We start from the raw sequence: 14,626 nt of genomic DNA, 5'->3' as shown, positions 1-14,626 counted from the left end.
TGACCAGATTTGGCTTGAACTCACAGAGATCCCCCTGCCCCTGCCTCCTGAGTGCTGGGATTACAGGCATGAGCCGACGCGCCCAGTTGTGTGAACAACTTTTAAACCATTTATAAGGAACCGGGTATTCTGCGAATGCTGTGTATTTCTCTATGTGTCAATATTCAAACATTTAAAATTCTTTAGTGTTAAAAGTGCAAGATGACAATTGTCCTCCAAATAAATGGGTTGACACCAAATAGTAGTTACCTTTGTTTCCCCCCACAAGGGTTATTTACTTGTATTTTCTGTGTAAGAATGCCTGCAGGTATGTTTGTGCATGCCTGGAGCCCAGAATAAGGGATCAGATGCCCTGGACTTACAAGCAGCTATGAACAGATGAGTTTGCGTGCTGGGAACCTAATTTCCAGTCCTCTGAAAGAAGAGCAAGTGGTCTTAACTGCTGAGCCTGCTCTCCAGCGCCCAGCTTTTATTTTTTAAGCTTATGGCTCCCGACCATGATTTCAAATTGTCGGGATGAGACAGGAATTTATGCAGCCACGTGATAAACTCTAAAGCACCTCAACAGCTGCTATCAGGAAACTCGTCTGAAGGAGCTATTTGTCAATATATTAAAGGCCATTTTATTTTGAGGCAGGGTCTTGCCACCTAGCCTGGATGGCCCTCCACTCACTCTATAGCCCAAACTGACCTTGAGGCTTGAAGCAATCCTCCTGCCTCAGCCTCCTAAATGCTGGGGTTACAGGTATGCACTATCACCCCTTGGCTTAAAGAACTTATTTAGACATACTTCAAGTTTTGGGTGTGGGGCAATCAAGACTATGAAATTATGAAACAGAGCATCAGTATAAATAGGATTTCTGTCCTGTGTCGTTTTATGTCAACTTGACAGAAGCTAGACAGCTGAAAGAAAGGAGGGAACCTCAACTGAGAAAAATGCTCCATAAGATGCAGCTGTAATGAGTTTTCTTAATTAGTGATTGATGAGGGAGAGCCCAGCCCGTGGTGGGTGCTGCTGGCCCTGGGCTGGTTGCTCCTGGGTTCTATAAGAAAGCCGACTGAGCAAAGTCATGGGAGCAAGCCAGTAAGCAGCACCCCTCCATGGCTTCTGCATTAGCTCCTGCCTCCAGGGTTCTGCCCTGTTTAAGCTCCTGTCCTGACTTCCTTCTGTGGAAGTTTTAAGCTGAACAAATCATTTCATCCCAAGTTTCTTTGGTCATGGTGTTTAAGCACAGCAGTGATAACTTAGCTAATATGGAAGCTATCATTTTAAATAGCAGCCTCTCATTCTAAAAGAAGTCCTATTCAAATTCTATGGCCTGATATATTTATGTAGGAGTTTATTCTACCCCAGATATTTTACCGTGTCAAGCCTTCAAAACATATCTTGTAATAGCAATGAAATTATGACTTCTCTTAGTCTTTTTTTTTACTTCACTACAATGGGAGTATATATCAGTAATCACTCGTTTTCTTTTTGCCTCTCAAAAGTTATATGAATGATTAGGCCCTCGACTCAAGAAATTAGGTTCCATTTACCGTCTTTTCATGGCTTTCAGAGACTTTTTTTTTTTTTTTTTAATAACTGTTTCAGTCTTGCAGCTATCATACCTAAGGTGAAATGCAATGCCAAATTCATCTTTGACATTTTGGTTACATCGGACAGAAGCTAATAAGCATCCCTAGTTTGTTGTTGTTTTCTTTTGCTTTGTCTTTTTAAAGAAGACTCAGATAAAGTGGGCTTTGGGGTGGGTAATTCAGATCTGGACCTGTGGAAAGGACCCACCTGTACAGCCTCTGCTCCATTATCTACCTCATCTCTACCCAAGCCATCTGGAGGAGTGCCTCCCCCGCCCCAAGTCTGAGCTTTCTGCTCATTTCAGGGAGAGAAAGGCTCATTGTCAAGCCCATCCACCATCCTTCCAAGGGAGGCCAGCTCAGCTCTCTCTGTCCCACCGGTCCAGTTAGAGCTGGGCTGGGGAAGACGTGCTCCCGGGTCGGGCGCCTCGGCAGTACGTTCTCTGCCCGGAAGGCGGCGCTATAGCCCACAGACCGCGACCGTCGGATCCCGCCCCGCCCCGCCGCCTGGGAGCCAGCCGCCTGCTACGGCCGCACGTGCTCCCGCTCTGCCACGGTTCTGGTAACTTCGGGCTCGGTCCCGCGTGGGGCCCTGAGTCGGCCATGGCGGTGGTTACAGCGGACACGCGCGTGTTCCTGGAAGTGCGGAGACGGCTGCAGAGCGCGCTGCTGATCCTGGGGTAAGGGAGGAGGGTGCCGGTGCGCAGGACCGCGTGCATAAGCCATGCGCGCGACCCGGGGCTGGCGCGCGTGTGCGCGGGACCGAGGGGGCGAGCGCGCGGGACAATGTGCGCGTGCGCGTGCGCGGGACGGGATGGGGCGGCGAAGTGAGATTCTTGTTTCCTGGCAAGCCAGGTAGCCACTGAACCTTCACCCAAGCCTCTCTGCCAACTTTTTATTTCATATTTACTACACAAACAGGAAACTTCTAGCGAGAAAATGCTCTGTTTTGCTTATAGTCAGCAATTTTAATGGTTTGTGATCTCTTCATAGCTTTTGCCTATTTCTTTATGACAAATGTTTCAAATAGACTTAGATCTGGAAATGTATTACCAGAGCAGCACAGCTGTTTTTAAAAAATTATTATTATTATTATTTATTATTATTATTATTATTATTATTATTATTATTATTATTATTATTATTATTATTTTTTCTTTCTTTCTTTTCTTTTCCTAAAATTTGCCAAGTAGCTAGAGTGGCAGTTTTGGATATGGCCTGAGAACTAAGCTCAAACCCTAGCTTACCCACAAGTATAGAATAATTTTATCTGAATTTCTTTAATTTATTTGCCAAGCATGTACAGGCCCTGTGTTCTCTCCCCAGTTTGGGGGTGAAGGGTAGGGAAATAGAGGAGCGGGGTCACAAGTTCGAGCAAATTGCAATTTCTGTCTACCTTGTTCTGCAATTAAAAGTACAAACATTACCAAATACAAGCCTTTATCCGCCATACAAAACAAACTGTAAGCAAGTTGAGAAACCTACTTTGCTAGGCTGCTCCTTTGTCCCTATAATCTTTTTGACAGTTGAACTCTAACACTGGTCAGTTCTCCATTACCCTGGTAACAACCATAATCCGGTCTCATTCAACCAATCTACACAGTTTCACTATTTCTTGAACTGTGTGGCCATGTATTTGAGTCAGTGTTCTCTGGAGTAACAGAAATTATTGAATGGTTCTCTCTGTATAGAAAGGGGATTTATTAGAATGATTTACAGCTTGCAGTCCAGCTAACCCAACAATAGCTGTCTGTGACTAGTAATGGCATGTATCCAGTAGTTGCTCAGTCCACGTACGAGGCTGGATGTCACAACTGGTCTCCAGTAGACTTTGGAATCCCAAAGAGGGCTCTAATGCCAGTAGGAGCCAGGGCAAGCAGGCAAAGAGCTTCCTTCTTCCAAGTCTTAATCTAGGCTTTCCACAAAGCCATGGTCTAAATGTGAGGTGGCTTTTCCCAGCTCAAAAGACCTGGATAAAGGCATGTGTTTTCTGGGGACCAAGAGCGTACTGTTACATGACTCCCAACTGGCATTGGCTGGTGCTGGCCAGTGTCTGTGGGGCTACATGACTTCCACCACTGTGCCGTGGGCCCCAGGCTACGTGGCTTCTGTCAGTCTGGCAATGTCCCATCCTCTCAAAGTGAATCTTCCTACTTCTTATTAAGCAAAATTCCTCACAGGTGTGCCCCCCATTTCGGGTTAATGAATTCCAGATGTAGTTAAAAATGACATAACCGTTGTGCATTGGTTGTCATTTCTGTCTCCTTTCCCCAACATGTTTTTGTTGTTTTGTTTTTAGACAGGTTCCCCAACATGTTTTTGTTGTTTTGTTTTTAGACAGGTTCCCCAACATGTTTTTGTTGTTTTGTTTTTTAGACAGGGTCTAACGATGTATTCGTGGCTGGTATAAATTACTGTGTAAACCAGGCTGACCTTGAACTCACAGAGATCTGCCTGCCTCTGCCTTCACAACACTGGGAACCTTCAACGTGGCTTTGAGATCCATGTTTCATCTGTGTTGTTGCTTGTAGTATAATTCCCTTCTTACTGAGTAATTTTCCATTGTCCGAGTATTCCACAAACCACTTAGTTATTCTTCTTTTGCTGGATGTTTTGCTTATTTCCAGAAGGTGTTTATTATGAGTCAGCTGTATTAGCTTTGCTTTATAAGATTTGTGTGTGTGTGTGTGTGTGTGTGTGTGTGTGTGTGTGTGTGTGTGTGATTGGAGCTAGGCAAGTGTATTTAACACCAAGCCACACCCCCAGCCTTTTAATGTCTTTTTATGACATTTATGGTTAGTAGCTAAGGGTGAAATTACTGGAATATAGGATAGATGTGTGCATGGCTTTGTGAGAAACTGTCAGTTTTCAAGTGAGGTCAGTCTCTTTCTTTTGAGCCATTCTGATAGAACAAGGAAGCATCTCATGGTGGTTTTAACTTCCTTGGTGGCTTACAGTGTTGAGAACTTTTTCATCTACTTTTTTTTTTTTTTTTTAAAGAATCCAAGTGTGCTCTTTTGTAAGGTATCTTATGGTTCCTAGCTAATAAAAACAGGTTAGTCTTGTTGTTAAATGAAACAGTGCTTTGCACTATGAGGCCGTGTGGGTATACAGGTGTCTTCCAGCATTGGCGGCAGATGTTTTCATTTACCTAATGCAGGTTGAGTATGCCTTTTTGGGAAACGTCTAGGTGGGCCTGAAGTGTTTTTGGATTTTGGACTTCTCTTGAGTTTGTAGTGTTTGCCTAGACATTTCTTGTTGAACGTTCCTAACCTGGAAATTCAAGGTGGTTCAGATCTGTATTGTTCTCACCCCAGGGCATTTTGGCTTTTTGGCTTAGAATGTTCTGTCTTTTGATGAGAAGAAAATTTAAACTTAACAAAATCCAGTTTATCAGTTTGTTTTGAGCAGCCTTTTCTAGTGTCTTAAAATCTTCCCCTACCAATTGAGCTATCCAGGTTTGCTGAGACTCACGGCCAAACATTGGGCAAAGCATAGGGAGTCTAGTGGAAAAGTGGGGGGAAGGTTAAAAAAAAAAAAAGCAATGACAAGAGCTCCACAAGAAGACCAACAAAGTCAACTAACCAGGGCCTTGAGGGGCCTGTGGAGTCTGAAATGCCAGCAGCTCAGGGTTTATGTGGGTCCACTAGTAAGGGGAGCGGGGTGGGGGTGGGGCTGTCCCTGACATGGATTCTGTTGCCTGCTTTTTGATCACTTCCCCCTGATGAGACTGCCTTGCCAGGCCACAAAGGAAGAGGATGAACTTGGTCCCGATGTGACTTGATGAGGGTGGGTAGGGGGAGGCTCCCCTTTTCCAAGGAGTAAGTACAGGATGGGAGAGGGAGGGTGGTCCTGGGAGGAGAGGAGGGAGGGGGCTATAACCAGGATGTAAAGTAAATTAATTAATTAATAAAAAATGAGAAGAAAATAAAAATAAAACATTAAAAAAAAAAAAAAAACCTTTGCCTACCTCAACTTTGTGAATACTCCTCCTCACTGAGGGGTTCTTTTATCTCAGTTTGTATTTACAGATGGGTCTTGTGGTGCTAGCCAGGCTGTTTTTTGAACTCCTGGCCTTAAGGGACCATCTGCTTGCCTCAGCCTCGCATGTATCTGGGACCACATCCATGGCTGACACTATGCTCAGCTTTTCTGTGTGTGTTTTCTGGGAGTGTTACCACTTTTGTTTTGTTCTGTCTCTGGCACATTGGATTTGTTTTGTGTTTACAGTGATGTGGGAGTCAAAACTCATTTTATTACATAAAGATGTCCTGCCAAAAGCCACCCTGTCAAGGGAGCTCACTAGGCATGTGGGCTGTCTAGGAGATGATCTGGTGTTTGCAAGGTCTTGTACCATGATGCCCCCCTCCCCAAACTGCTTCCATCCTCTGACATGCTGTCAGGAGCCATTGATTTGGGGAAATACAGTAGGCATGAGAGATCTCTGGAGGTGATCTGGTATTTGCAAGGTCAGTATCATGATGTACCCCAGAATTGCTTCCAACCTCTGACTACCATGTCAGTTGTGCTTAGCTGCATCTCTCTAAAATCTGACATTAGAGCCAGGCATGGTGGTGCATGCGTTTAATTCCAGCACCCAGGGAGGCAGAGGCAGGTGGATCACTGTGAGTCTAAGGCCAGCCTGGTCTACAAAGTGAGTCCATGACAGCCAAGATTACACTGAGAAACCCTGTCCTGAAAAACCAAAAGTAAATACATCTAGCATTGGTGTAAACTGTTATTTTCTGGGCGCTGATCAGCTCTGATTGAGCAAACTTCCTACAGGACTTTGTTGAAGATGTACTGTTCGTTATTTAGATAAATTAATCCCTGATTATGGAATTCCTGATTTGATTCGAATAGTTTTAAAAGTTAAAGTTAGTTTATGGCTGCAATAAATACCTTTGTGGACCTCCAGATGCCTCACTAAGGATAGCTTTGTAGCAGATTTGTGGCTTCAGATAAGCCTCCACTGCAGATGGCACCACGAATCCTGGTATTCCACCGTAAATATAGGCCAGTTTGTTTAAACTGCACATGAACCTAAGTGGAATGAAGCTATCTAGAGATGTCTAAATTTACTGTTTCTTAGAATGAAAGACAGATAAAATTATTTCCCTGAACTCATAATGAACTAAGAGATAGCTGGATGATGTATAGTTAGGTCCGTCCTAATTGATAAATTGTATACTCTTGTAGGTTTCAGACCGTATTAACCTTAGACCCTGCCAACCTTTGTCATTCTGAACTCACTAGAAACTTATGTAATGGATACATAGATAAGAAAGCTTAGCTTTAAAACATGTAACCTGTTATATTTTAGAATTCATCTGTTTTTTAATACACTCTTTTGACTATGAAGTAATTCCCTTTTCTCAGGAGTATAAGTATGGCCATCTACAATAAATGGTGCTGGAAATTGGGAAGCTTAACTTTAGTTGAAGTTAAGATGCCTGACTTCATCCACCTTTTCTCTTGAATGTATGTATGTGAGTGGTTTATTTCCTCTCTCTCTCTCTCTCTCTCTCTCTCTCTCTCTCTCTCTCTCTCTGTCTCTCTCTCTCTCTCTCTCTCTCTCTGTCTCTCTCTCTCTCTCATTTCTCTCTCATTTCTTATTTCTCTGTAGATTTGCAAGTAAGTTAGCAGACTCAGGGTCATCAGCCTTCTATGGCTAATAAGCCTAAGTTTACACGAACTTACTGGAGATCTCCGCAAGGAGGCCTGCCTACAGATCAAAGAGCCTCCTTTTATGACCCCCATGCAGCTTCTGGCCAGAAGCTGCTTTTACAGCCTCAGCCATAGGAAACTTGTGGTCAGTTTAAGCTCTCCTCCTCAGCCACAGTACAGCCAGTCCCTAGAGAAGAAACTCTGGGCTCCCTTTCCTCTTTCTTCTTTTAATCCTGATCAGTTGCCTGAGCCATCAGCTCTGGCCACCCAAGAGATGAAGCAAACTGGAAGGGCATCTGCATCCAGCCCCAGAGACCCTACTACCCTGGACCTCTCCAGCCCGCAGCTGGGCATTAACAATGCCCAGTTGTTCTATGGTCTTTAATTGTTCTCATTAGCTAGCTCAGCATCCGTATCAGAAATCAGTTCCCCACACTGCCCTTGTACTTTCAACCTGTGCCTTTGTAAGTGGTTTTCCCCCAAGTAGCAGATGGATGAATGTTCTTGTCAAATAAATTTTGACACTCTCTGTGTATTCACTAGAATTTTTAGTACTTTTATTTATTGATATGGTTGAGTTTGGTTCCTCATCTTATTAATTAGTTTTTGTTTCCAGTCAGGGTTTCTCTGTGTAGCTGTCCTGGTTGTTCTGAAACTCGATTTGTTGACCAGGCTGGCCTTGAACTCAGAGATCCAACTTCCTTTGCCTCTGAGTGCTGAAATTAAAGACATGAGTCACCACCACCTGGCGTGTATGTGTGTATACATACACACACACGCACACATTAGCATTTCAAAGCTAGTTATACAAAATGCTGGGTTTTAGTGTGGCATTTGTACATACTTTGTTTTTGTTGTTTCTTTGCTTTACTGCCATCCCCAGTTGCTCTCTTCTGCTTTGTGGCAAATGTAGTCTATTAACTATTTTTCTTTTTTACCTCTCTGCTTCCTTAAGACCTCATTTCTCATTCTCACTGTCTCCTTTCTTTTTCTTTTCTTTTCTTTAAAAAAATTTTTATTTTTCTTATTTTTTTTTTTAATTTTTCAAGACAGAGTTTCTCTGTGTAGCCTTTGCTGTCCTGGACTCGCACTGTATCAGTGTTCGGAGGTGAGGAGATTTGCATGGTCCTAAGCTCATTGGTGCATTAGCCCACTGACAGATTCATAGCTCAATGGGCTGCTCGGAGAGATGGCAGCTGTGTGGGGTGGGTCCCTGTGGAAAGTGCCTCTTACTCTGTAGCTCTCTCATTGCTTCCTGACCACCAGGGAGGAGCAGTTCTGCCATATGCTCCTCGCATGATTATTAAGCTTTTCTTAGGCCCAAAGCAACAGGCTTACTAGAACAAGTATCAAACGACTAAAGCTGGAGATTGTGTGAAACTTTCTTTTAAAGTTGCTTTTCTCAGGTATTTTGTTAAAGTGCCAGTAAGCTGACTAATGCAGTGATTACTTCATGGCCAAGTGTTTAGTATCCTGGATCTCTAGTAAAAATAAACAAAAGGTCTTGATTTGCGTCCTTTGAGGATTTCTCTAGCATAAGTATTTTCATCGTGATGACATGTTGCCTGTAATATTTGCGGATTTCTTGTTACTTTAACATCCATGGGTTTAAGAACTTACCGAAGCTGACTCTCATTGAGTCTTATGGGACATTGTAAAGGTGCTGGCTGCTTCTCTTTAAGCTGTGCAGTCCTTGGACAGCTTTAAGGAGGCTGTGGCCCCTTAATAATGATAGTAAGAGTGCCTGATGACACCAACATTAGAGTTTCAACAGAGGGAATTCTTTTTAAAAAATATTTTTATTTAATTAATTTATTCAGATTACAACTCAGTTGTTATCCCATCCTGTTGTATCCTCCTGTTCCTCCCTCCCTCCCTCCCGCTTTCACCTTATTCCCCTCCCCTAGATCTGTGACCGAGGGGGACCTCCTCCCCCACTATATGGTCATAGGCTATCAAGTCAACAGAGGACATTCTGACTTCCTTCGTTTTCTTCTTTACTTTGGTAGTATGGTATATGCTTATCTCATTTTTTCCCCCTTTCTAATCTAGGTCTCATGTAGTTTCCTCCAAGGAACCTTATTGTTTTTGCTTTTTATAATCAATTAAAGAAATATTTACTGGTTGGATGGGGCAGTGCATGCCTGTAATCTCAACACTTGGGATTTGGACGCAAGAGGATCAGGAGTTCTGTATCATCTGTTACATAGTGAAATGGAAGCTGGGCTGGAATACATGAGACCTTGTCTCACAAGGCATGTATGTATGTATGTATGTATGTATGTATGCATGTATGTATGTGTGTGTGTGTATGTGTGTGTATTATGTATGTATGTGTAGTGTGTATGTGTTTGTGTACACATGAACAATACAAACTAGAAATCTAGCCTAGAGCCTTGCACGTGCCACTAAATTAAATCCCCAGGACTTCTTTTTAAATAAAAAAACTGTCGTTATAGACTAAGATTTGATGCTCATTTCTATTGGAATGTCATTTCTTTCAGAAATATGGTACATAGGTGACATATTGCTATGCACGTACATTCATTCACATCCAAGTCACTGTATCTATGTACGTCATAAACCATGCTTTCATAGCAGTATCTCCGAGTTCTAGTCCACTGCCATATGGTACTTTCTAGTTTTCTCTCTTTGTTTCCATGTGACTGTATTCTTGCACAGTACAAATCCTGGCTGTCCTTAACCTCATGATGTTTATCTTCCGCGTCAGTCTTGTATGCAACCAGGCTTCTGCTGGGTCTTTTCCTGTTACCTCTTGTCCCCTCCACATGTTGTAACCTTCTTGTAGCCTGAGTGGCCTGTGTCCTCTTGAAATCTATCGGGTGTAAGTTCTAACCCCTCAGGGAGGTCATGTTAGGAGGCAGGGCCCCTGAGAGGTCCATAAGGATGGAGCCACTAGGATGAGAGTGATGCAGGAAGAGGCAGCAACCCCAGAGCTGCCTTTCTACACATCATCTTATGGAGGCCACACGGGTTATGAAAACAGCCGGTCTCTAGATCTGCAAGTTCAGCATCCTCAGATGAAAATCAGTACAGGAAAACTTAACATCTGTATTGATTGTGCGTAGCTTTTCTACCTTGCTACGATCTCCTAAACAGCACAGCACAGCGCGAGGACCGTTGACACCCCCGCTTTGTGTTGCGTGTTATGTGCAATGCAGACAGTGACTGTGCGCTCTGTAAGTGATTGACATTTTTAGAACTGGCAAGAGTAGTGGCCGAAGCAGCGGCGATGGGGGCTCAGGTGCCCAGTGGTGTTTTGCGGGTGGGGTATTTCTAAGTGCCAGCTGTGCTTCAGAATTACTGAGGTAGCAAGGTGGACACCAAGCTATATTGTGGCTTCCTTTGGCACAGGCTGTGAGCGCTAAGAGTTGGCTTTTCCTGTTGTTTGGGGCTTGTTGTTGCTTGAGACAGGGCCTCACTGTGGATCCCGGGCTGGCGGAGAATTCAAGGCATATTTGCTCTCACTTCTTACCGAAAGCGTGCTAACATCTGTGCCTCGTCCTGCAAATCCTGATTATCGGTTAACAATACTTTGATTCCCTGACTTTAATGTCTTGTCTCAGAAGCAAGAGTAACAAAAACGGCCCAGGATTTCCACATGGTGACAGGCTACAGCGCTGCCTGATCTAACCCAGCCCAGGGTCTGCTTCTGTTTTCCTGGGACAAAGATTGTAGGGTCTCTATGCTGGGTTAAGCGTTTGATCTTTCACGCCGTGTCTTTCATCGGAAAGAAAGTCACTAACTTGGCTTTTATTTTGCGTTATCAGTGAGCCAGATGAAGGAGGGATGCAGCTGGACGTTTCCATAAAGCCCACCTCACTTTTGACGAGAACGCCTGACGGCTGCACCGAGATCCAGCTTCCAGCAGGGGTCAGGCTTGTGCCTTCCTCGTGCAGCGGCCTGCAGTACATCAGTGGAGATGGTTTGCACATGCGCCTGCAGGCCCAGGCTGAACCCAGGCAACGTGAGTAGGGGCAGCACCGCTGAAGAGTGTCGACATTTGTTAAGTTGAACTTTTCCCAGGTGAAAAGATTGGCAGTTAATGGCCTGGAAGGGATAGGAGGTGGAGACATTCCAGGGTCGCCATCAGCGCTGCAAGTTACCAGCTGTGTGCCGGGAAATAGATTACTTACTTTTCCTGAACCTTTTACGCCTTTCTTTTAAGTAAATGTTTAAGAATACGCTTTACTTTTAAAGCATTTTTTAATTTCGTGGCAAATTTGAGAAGAAGATATAGAGATTTTCCCCAAACTGCCCAATTCATTTCTTTAATAATAAACGTCTGGCTCACAGATACAGAGATAAAATCAAACCCTGGTTGATTTAGAAACATTGCGTAGATACATATTCGTTCAGCGGACAGGTTAGCTCATATTAGGTGTGAGCCATTTGATGTGGGTGCTGGAAACACAGATGCTGCCAACAAGCCACAAAGGCGTCTTCGATTGTGGAGTGTATATTCCTAATGTGTGGGAAAAGCCGTTGCGGACCAGATAACTAAGTTGCATACAGCAACATGCTGTGGGCGCTGTAAGCAGAGAGATGCCGTGGGGAGTGACCGAGTTTAGCGAAAACCACCCTGAGGGTGTGGCAATTTGACCAGGGAACTGAGCAGAGGAAATTATCCCATCCACGCAGAGATCATTCTAGATGGAGCAGTACCAGCAGAGGACCGGAAGTTGCGAGTGTTGCTGGATGGTTATAATCGCAGTGTTTGTGATTGTATACAAACTCAAAATGCATGTCGATGCAGCTAGGGAGTGAACCTCTCATGATTATTTTTTTTTCTTTAATTGTGGCTCATTGCATGTCTTATGGTGGAATGGGTGTGGTCATATAGACGAGGAGGAAACGCTGTGAGACAGCATTGGAAGAAATTGTGCTGAGGCTTTGCATCAGAGAAAGACTTTATTTGTTTCATTTACTGAATCCTCAGGTTTGAGCCCAGTGTCAGATCTCTGTGGAGTCCTGAGGTGGGATCAACCAGATGGTCTCCCCGCCCCAATCCCCCCAAAACCAAAAAGCCTGTAATCCATGTAGAAGCCATCCCTTGGCTCTTGAAAGGTGAGAGAAGATGGGGGGAACATCACCCATTCTTTTGCCTAAGAGTAACTTTGCTAATGCTTTGAGCTAGCGATTGGCCAAAGTGTGCAGAGCCATGCTTGAGGAGCAGGGGGTAGGGAGAAGAGATGTCGTGTTGTGCTGGAGTGGCATCTGCTACAACACCTGGGAGGACATGGAATCCTGAAAAGCTGGACAAGGCCACCGGGATGGGAAGACAGGCACATGGCCTCCCTGACAGTACCGCTGTTCCGGGATGGAGGGCTCTGTTGCTCTCGCCTTCCCTGTTTGCACAGTAAGCACAGCAGGGACTTCCTGGCAGAAGGCAGGCATAAGAGCCACCATGTTCTCTATCCTCCGATGGTGAGGACGGAGGAATACAGACACCCGGAGGCATAGTGTTTGGGTTTGTTGCCTACTCATATTTTGTAACTGGATTATTATTATTATTATTTTTTAACATTTTCAGTTCATGAGCACCATTTAGTACTATCTGTGGATGAAATAAAGCCACTGCGGTGAGCTCGCTTGTGCAGTGTTTGTGTTTGTTGGCCTATTTCTTTGTGTTTTTTGAAACATTTTGTTGAAATACTTGAAGAGGGAACTTGCAAAGCTTGGTCTGTGGTGCATGAAAGGCCGACTAAAGCAGATTCCCTCATCTTTAATTGCTTTCCTGCTTTCTGCATAGCAGGCAGGGGAACTAAGTGTTTGCCTCATGAATGGTGATCAGGTAGGTAAATACTTGTGCGCACCGAAATCTTAGCATTGTAGGGGGTAACTTTTGAAATTTTTGGCATTCAGCTGTGCCTCAGGGTTTTCAGGAATTGCCTTTTCGACGGAGCAATCCTGATACATATCACCCTGGCACACAGTTTTGAGGTTAACGTAGGTGACCTTAACCTGAAGCAGCCTGGGCTTCCCCAGCAGCAATGGCGCCTCCACACTTGACCGAATGGCCAGCAGAGGGCAGTGTCTCACTGAAAAAGTGAGTAGCCTGTGTTGGGGGGGGCTCACCTAGGTTCTCTTTATAGATGCTCCGCATTAGAGAATAATACTGTTTATTTAACCTTCGTGCAGTAGGGATATATAGAGACAGTTAGAGATTAAACTGCAGAATTTTTTTTTAATTGCCAGGTCTTAAACTTTCTGGCATCCGAAAAAGCATCTTAAAGTACATACAAACGAATAGCAAGCAGATTCTTTCCTTTGCTTCTAACGACTATGACCTCATTTTTTTTTTTTTTTTTTTTTTTGAGACAGGGTTTCTTTGTGTAGCATTGGCTGTTGTTGACCAGGTTGGCCTTGAACTCACAATGATCCTCCTGTCTCTGCCTCCCTGAGTGCCGGGATTACAGGTGTGTGCCACAGAGCCCAGCTCAATTAGGTTGTTAAAAAATAATACAGTGTTTTTTTTGTTTTTTTGTTTTTTTAAACAAAAATTTCCTTTGTTCACAGATGAAACATCAGAAATGAGGGGAGCAGCTATCCAGGTCACCTGGATGAGGAGTCCACATTTTCCCTGCGGCTCTCAGTGTCCCCCGCCCCATCTCCCACTGCTTCTTTAGACACTCACTGGATGTTGCTCTTGAGTGAGGAAACTCTTAGGAGCTTTGCGTTCCTTGGACCTGCTCCACGGAGCCCAGTCTGCCCGTCCATTTTGCTTGCTCCTACTGTTTAATGTGCAGGGGTGGACGTAAAACTAAAACATAAGAGAGCGAAATTGCGAGATTGAACTTAAGTACTAGCAATCCATCTCCACTCATTGTTAATGTAGAATTTGTTGGATTTAGAGAATGAGACAAGGAACTCACCAGTGCGCTACACGGTAACCTAGGGCAACGCCTGGCTCAGGAGCCCTAAGCAGAGTCTGTTCACAGTGTTTGCTTCTGGTTGAGTCATTGGATAGTGCTAATTGGGCCTATACTTCTGAGTAAATCATAAACACTGTGCATTGGTTGTAACTTATTGTGCTAGCAAATCCTTTAAATACTATCGTAATATGTTTGTTCCAAACCTCTAAGACTTGCTGTTTTTGTTGATTTCCTTTAGAACCGATTTCAGTATTTGATCAAAACTTGCAAGCCCAAGAATGTTGCACGTTTTCTTGCCAGTCCTGCGGTGAGGTCATGGTAAAGGACAGGTAAGGAAGGAATGCGTCCGGCGCTGGTTCAACTGCGCCTGGAGATGGTTTCTGGGAGTAACTTCCAAGGGAACAGTGGAGGGCCTTAAAATACGAGCCAGCTTAGTGTCGCTTTGAACAAAGTGAACAGGCGTGTGGTCTGAGGGAGGAAGCTGG

At 44.2% G+C, this 14,626-nt stretch overlaps 1 protein-coding gene across 1 annotated transcript in view; it reads left to right on the top strand.

The window, feature by feature from the left end:
- Positions 1-2,089: 2,089 nt before the first annotated feature.
- Ube3d (ubiquitin protein ligase E3D) overlaps positions 2,090-14,626 on the top strand; it is a 134,270-nt gene continuing 121,733 nt past the window's right edge. Inside the window, exons 1-3 of the mRNA XM_051140471.1 lie at positions 2,090-2,258; positions 11,037-11,233; positions 14,380-14,470. Coding sequence (XP_050996428.1) covers positions 2,182-2,258; positions 11,037-11,233; positions 14,380-14,470 — 365 coding nt within the window. The 5' untranslated portion in view covers positions 2,090-2,181. The remainder of the gene's footprint in view (positions 2,259-11,036; positions 11,234-14,379; positions 14,471-14,626) is intronic.

The sequence above is a fragment of the Acomys russatus genome, chromosome 32, assembly GCF_903995435.1.
Source record: "Acomys russatus chromosome 32, mAcoRus1.1, whole genome shotgun sequence".
NCBI lineage: Eukaryota > Metazoa > Chordata > Mammalia > Rodentia > Muridae > Acomys > Acomys russatus.
This window is presented reverse-complemented; position numbering and strand designations above follow the sequence as displayed.